This window comes from Cucurbita moschata, unplaced genomic scaffold (assembly GCF_002738365.1).
Source record: "Cucurbita moschata cultivar Rifu unplaced genomic scaffold, Cmos_1.0 Cmo_Scf00024, whole genome shotgun sequence".
NCBI lineage: Eukaryota > Viridiplantae > Streptophyta > Magnoliopsida > Cucurbitales > Cucurbitaceae > Cucurbita > Cucurbita moschata.
Genome location: NW_019268540.1, coordinates 3,652,841 through 3,658,840, shown reverse-complemented (window position 1 = coordinate 3,658,840; position 6,000 = coordinate 3,652,841). Strand labels below are relative to the sequence as shown.

At 38.3% G+C, this 6,000-nt stretch overlaps 1 protein-coding gene, 1 long non-coding RNA gene, 4 other non-coding genes and 1 pseudogene across 14 annotated transcripts in view; 4 read left to right on the top strand and 3 right to left on the bottom strand.

The window, feature by feature from the left end:
- The window catches only part of TRNAF-GAA, a 73-nt gene extending 22 nt beyond the window's left edge, over positions 1-51 (top strand). The window contains exon 1 of the tRNA in view: positions 1-51. This exon is cut by the window's left edge and continues 22 nt beyond it. This is a non-coding gene — a tRNA (tRNA-Phe).
- The window catches only part of LOC111460599, a 6,161-nt gene extending 2,582 nt beyond the window's left edge, over positions 1-3,579 (bottom strand). For 7 of the 9 annotated variants that reach the window (XR_002713431.1, XR_002713429.1, XR_002713428.1 and 4 more), the window contains exons 1-2: positions 3,456-3,579; positions 668-1,028 (exon numbers count right to left, since the gene is read on the bottom strand). This is a non-coding gene — a long non-coding RNA (uncharacterized LOC111460599). The other 2 variants (XR_002713435.1, XR_002713436.1) reach the window with 2 other exon arrangements.
- TRNAF-GAA lies at positions 240-312 on the top strand. Its single transcript has one exon. It is a non-coding gene; the product is annotated as a tRNA-Phe (tRNA).
- TRNAF-AAA lies at positions 527-599 on the top strand. The gene has a single exon. It is a non-coding gene; the product is annotated as a tRNA-Phe (tRNA).
- TRNAF-GAA lies at positions 924-996 on the top strand. Its single transcript has one exon. It is a non-coding gene; the product is annotated as a tRNA-Phe (tRNA).
- Positions 2,055-3,442, bottom strand: LOC111460598 (annotated as a pseudogene).
- A 1,022-nt stretch (positions 3,580-4,601) lies between the features above and the next one.
- On the bottom strand, positions 4,602-5,266 carry LOC111460985 (VQ motif-containing protein 11-like). Its single transcript, XM_023104392.1, has one exon. The coding sequence runs from the start codon at positions 5,061-5,063 to the stop codon at positions 4,638-4,640; it is 426 nt and encodes a 141-aa protein (XP_022960160.1). The 5' UTR covers positions 5,064-5,266; the 3' UTR covers positions 4,602-4,637.
- Positions 5,267-6,000: the final 734 nt, after the last annotated feature.

Sequence of the window (6,000 nt, the reverse complement as noted above, 5' to 3'; positions counted from 1 at the left end):
AGCGTCAGGCTGAAGTTCTGAAGGTTACGTGTTCGATCCACGTTCATTGCACATGTCTATACACTCTATATTCATGAACCATCTGTAAAAGAGAGAGTTAAAGTCTTTTGTTGTGTACCTGCAAAGGTCACATACATCACTTATGGTTCTTCTTTTTCATGTATATCCCTAAACCCATTAACACACGTCATATTAGAATTTCCACGTCAACTCATTTCTACACATGAGAGTTACCCGTTGCGGGGATAGCTCAGTTGGGAGAGCGTCAGACTGAAGATCGTAAGGTCACGTGTTCGATCCACATTCACCGCACATGTCTATACACTCTATATCCATGAACCATCTGACAAAAGAGAGTCAAAGTCGTTGTGTGTGTACTTTGCAAAGGTCACATACATAACCTTAACTCATTTTTTGTGTACCTGCAAAGGTCACATGTTCATCTTTTTCATGTATATCCCTAAATGCCACACATTATATTAGCATTTCCACTTCAAGTCATTTCTACACAAGAGAGTTACCTGTTGCGGGGTTAGCTCAGTTGGGAGAGCGTCAGACTAAAGATCTGAAGGTCACGTGTTTGATCCACGTTCATCGCACATGTCTATACACTCTATATTGTGTACCTGCAAAGGTCACATACATAACTTAACTCATTTAGACTTACAAGTTGCGGGAATAGCTCAATTGGGAGAGCGTCAGACTGAAGGTTATGTGTTCGATCCACGTTCATTGCACATGTCTATACACTCTATATCCATGAACCATCTGCAAAAGAGAGTTAAAGTCTTTTGTTGTGTACCTGCAAAGGTCACATACATAACTTAAGGTTCATCTTTTTCAAGTATATCCCTAAACCCATTAACACACGTCATATTAGAATTTCCACGTCAACTCATTTCTACACATGAGAGTTACCAATTGCGGGGATAGCTCAGTTGGGAGAGCGTCAGACTGAAGATCTGAAGGTCACGTGTTCGATCCACGTTCACCGCACATGTCTATACACTTCTATATCCATGAACCATCTGCAAAAGAGAGGTAAATTCTTTTGTTGTGTACTTGCAAAGGTCACATACATAACTTATGGTTCTTCTTTTTCATGTATATCCCTAAACCCATAAACACAGTCATATTAGAATTTCCACGTCAATTCATTTCTACACATGAGAGTTACTGGTTGCGGGGATGGTTCAGTTGGGAGAGCATCAAATTGAAGATCTGAAGTTCACGTGTTCGATCCATGTTCACTGCACATGTCTATACACTCTATATCCATGAACCATCTGCAAAAGAGAGTTAAAGTCGTTGTGTACCTGCAAAGGTCACATACATAACTTAACTCATTTCTACACAAGAGATTTACTAGTTGCGGGGATAGCTCAGTTGGGAGAGTGTCCGACTGAAGATCACGTGTTCGATCCACATTCACCGTAGATGTGTATACACTTTATATTCATGAACCATCTGCACATATTTCAGTTGGGAGACTGAAGATCTGAAGGGTCACATGTTTGATCCACGTTCACCGCACATGTCTATACACTTTTTTATGGTTCATCTTTTTCATGTATACCGCACATGTCTATACACTTTTTTATGGTTCATCTTTTTCATGTATATCCCTAAACCCATTAACACACATCATATAAGAATTTCCATGTCCTTTTTTAAGTATCTCTAAACCCATTAACACACATCATATTAGTATTCACCTGATGTCTCAGATGTGTTCCTTGACATAGTAGAGAATAAATGTGTTCCTTGACATAGTAGAGAATAAATGTGTTCCTTGACAAAGCAGAGATAAAGAGAATTCAGTCTTTCAACACAGTGAGATGTGCATGGATTGTCACAATATGGCAAAGTTGTATGACAGAGGAGTAACCGTTAAGGGACAGAACCATATTCCACCATTTCACATATGGTTTATGTTTGTGTAAAGAATACTATTGATGGTCTTCATTTCTTAAATCAATAACCTCCCCTCTCCCTTTCTAATCTCTTTCTGGTTGTTTACTGAGGCTCTAAATTCTTCAATCCATGAGGAAATGATATAAGAATCTGTATATGTTCGAAGAAAAACACAAATATTTCCGCCTGATTACAGAAACTTTAAGATGTATTAATTCGATACTAACATAGATCGTCAAGTGACCAGTACACTTCGGCCAAATTCCATTTGAAATTTGCTCTTGAAATCATAGGCTGCATGAGAAGGCCATCTAAATTCAACATGCACCAGGGTCAAGAAAGGGAAGTCGGCAATGTAGACTGATTGCTTTATCAGTCTGTCAGAGATCCAGGAATGAAGAACTGAAATAATACTGTCAAGCAGGCGCCCTGAGGAGCAATGCCATAGAAAGTGCAATTTGGCTTGGCCAGGTAATAATGAAGGCTCTTGGCAAAGTGCCTCACTCTCACCTGTACAGATTGAACGTCTCCCCGCAATACTGCCCTGGTCGATCTAGTCTGAGCACTTAGATTTTGATCTTTAGCTGGAGCATTTGCTAGTTCCCCTATGACGAATAGTTTCCGATATTCAGCACAAGGAGTGATCAATGTTGTGGAAATCTGCATGTGCAAATCTCCATACTTGCTTATGGTGACATTCAGAAAATCCCAACATTCCTCATTCAATTCACAAAGTTGTACAACTGCTTAAGATTAGGAACCTGCACAAGCTTCCGAGGCGAATCCTGTGACATATCTAGAGCAGTTCGAAGTTCAAGGGCTTGATCTCTTGACATGGGCTTTAAGATTGGTACATCCAGAATTACGGAAGACTTTTAACGTTTAATCTCAAATGCAAGGAAAGGGATTGGTTGGGCGCAATTCAGAGGAAACTTCTTCACTAACATAATTTGGAGGCGATTTGCTGCTGGACCATTACCAAACAGAATTCGCTCATCATTCTTGCTGGAGATTCTGTGGTCATCAAACAGAGATTCTTTACAAAACTGAGCAGTTGATTGAATTCCACCGCCACTAAGGAGGTTATGCAAGAAGATGACCTAATCTACGGTCAAATAGAGATTGCATATCTTGCACATCTTGTCTAGGGCTAGTAGAAACCTCTTCTCCAGGAGATTTACCGCATAATCCGTAAGATATGCCTTAAACTTCATTACTCAATCTACTACTACGTCTTTCTAACCTAACTGGAAAAATTAACGGAAGCGATACGATTCCCGAAAAGAGAATGAAAACTTCTTAAGCTTAGAAAAAGATCAACCAAATACTATTTCCCCAAAATTTTAATATAGATATGAACATAGCAACGAAAACGGAATGATAAACACATATGGGAGATAAAACATAGGATAATCGAAGTCTATCGGTTCAAAACGCACCATAGATCAGAAAGTGATCGATTAGCATCGTGTTTCGTTTCAGTAGATTAGTTTCTTGGAAACCAGACATGAAGTTTAAGAACGGGAGAGAAGAGAACGTACCTTGAAGCAAAAGCTATGGTGCTCGGTAACTTCTCTGGTAATGGAATCCAGACGCGAGCTTGACGAGAAGGAGCATTGCAAAATTCGCGCCAAAGCCACTGACAATGCGGGTTTTCACTTTGCTTGGCGCTTGTTCTTATTTCACTCTTTCATAATAATTAGGCTAATATTTTTATCTTGTAATTTTTGTTTTATTCCACGTTAGTGTATATATGTTTTAAATATTGAATTTTAATCTACATAATCTAAATAAATCTTAAAATTAATTAAATAATAATTTTGGTACAGTTAAAAATCCAATATTTATAAAAATAACAAATAAAACTAATTAATACTATTTTTTTTTCAAATTAACAAAAAAATATTCTTCATCTTAAAAAATTAAAAAAAAAATCATATCAAAATTTTATACCCATTATAACACACCTCGGGAAAATTATTTATGCAAAGGAGAGCTATACGAGTTGGTGTACCCATAGGCATAGTGACGTAAAATATGCACATCACCTTGATGAAATTCTTGAATCAAATACGTTTATCAACAACACTATTATCATATATTACTCATGATAGGGTTTCCAGAGAATCTTAGGGCGGGTCATTACACTTTTCATTTAAAATTGTAAATGGCGGGGATAGCTCAATTGCAAGAGCGTTAGACTGAAAATCTGAAGGTCACGTGTAGATCTACGTTCACCGCACCTCAACTCTTTCTATGCATAAATCATTTTGTGCAAAAGAGAGTTTGTAGCCAATGTTGCACTCAATAAGGTGACATATATATAATTTATGGTTCATCTTTTTTGGGAGAGCATCTACTTGACCTGTCGTACCCAAATGCTACAACAAAAAAAAACTAATTGTTGTACTGGAAGCGGAAGAAAGATCGATCACACTTACATACTCATAAAAACAGACATTAGATTTATGTGGTTAAGAAATTTATGCAGATATACATGTGGTAGTCAACCACTCTAATCAGAGTGTTTACAAGTGTATCTCTCACACCATATACTGTTTGGACAAAATTTATCAGACAAATACAAAATGATAATGATTCTGGATGAGTCACTAGACAAGCAACAATTTCGGTAGCTCAAATTTTTTTTTTTTTTCATAAAGTAATTTAATTCATGTAATTTAAGAGAGAGAGGGAGAGGCAAAATAATTATAAGTATAAAATTAAGAAGAAACAGAATGGTTTCTGAAATTACAGTCCCTTGGAGAAGAAAGAGGAAACAGGGGCAAAAGCCGAGGCGGCTGGGATCCTCCGGGAGGGCTTATTGGACTTGGGTGCAAATAAAACCCTTTTCCGGCGATGGCCTTCTCTTCCTCTTCACAAGGATTCCCACGTGCTACAAAATCCAAAGTCGACACCGGCGATACCATTTCGATTCCAATTCCGATCCCTGTCAAACCATCGCCGCCGTTCAGCTCCAGCTCCAGCTTCTTGCTACTCCGCCGCCGCTCCTGCAGACGAAACGACGCTGATGGGGCGTTAGGTGCTCCGGTTAGCTTCTGAACTATTGCTCGGAATGATGATGGGTCGGCTTCGACGAAGGTCGTGGTGGAGGAATGCACGGTGGCGGCGGTGGCGGTGGCGGCCATTATTGGAGGAAGAAATTATGAAAAACAGAGTGAATGGAGAAGGAAAGAATGGGGGGGTTTTATTGGGTAGTGGGAATTTTCAAAGGTTGAAAAAGTATTGCTTTTCAGAGTGTCGTTGACTCATTGATTGATGGAATGGGAATGATCTTGCAATGAAGCTTCTTCAACCAAATGAAAAAAAGGAAAAAAAGCAGAGGAAAAAGAAAAAGGTTCCTTACAAAGTCAATCAGCTAATTAAGTTATTATGTTGGTGGATAACATTTGGTTCGGTTCTCTGACATTCTTGCAAGTTGTCGATAATCCTTCAATAATTAAGACATTAGAATATTTAAATCTCCCAACTTGACGTGTTATTGAGCTAAAAAAGAAGTTAAAATATTCAAATCTCTCAACTTGGTAGACTATGTGCGGTGCGAGCTCTGATATCATTTGTAAAGGCCCAACCCCACTGCTAATAGATATTATCTTCTTTGAGCTCTCTCTTTCGGATTTTCCTTCAAAGCTTTAAAACGTATCTCCTAGGGAAAGGCTTCTACACTCTTATAAAGGGTATTTCGTTCTCCTCTCCTACCAATATGGTGAATGAACGAGTAGAAAGTAGCATTGAAAATTGAGGTTCTGGAGTGGACTCTTTATAATGAATTGGTGGTGAAAGGGTCAACTTGGAGCACGGAAATTCCAAACAACATACACAAGTCAACCGTGCATTATCATTACTTTATAAAGAGTCTAGAAAGAAAAAGTAAAAATTATAGACGTAACCCTAAGTATAAATACCTCGTCCTTTCGATATCTCTTTTTGTTTCTCAGTTTGAGTTTGATACCACATCAACAACGAAACTGGAACTGAGTTGAAATTTTGGTATGAATTATCAACTTTCTTCTGAAGTCTACTCTCCCGTGTACGTTTTATTTACACGAACACTAACAAAAACAC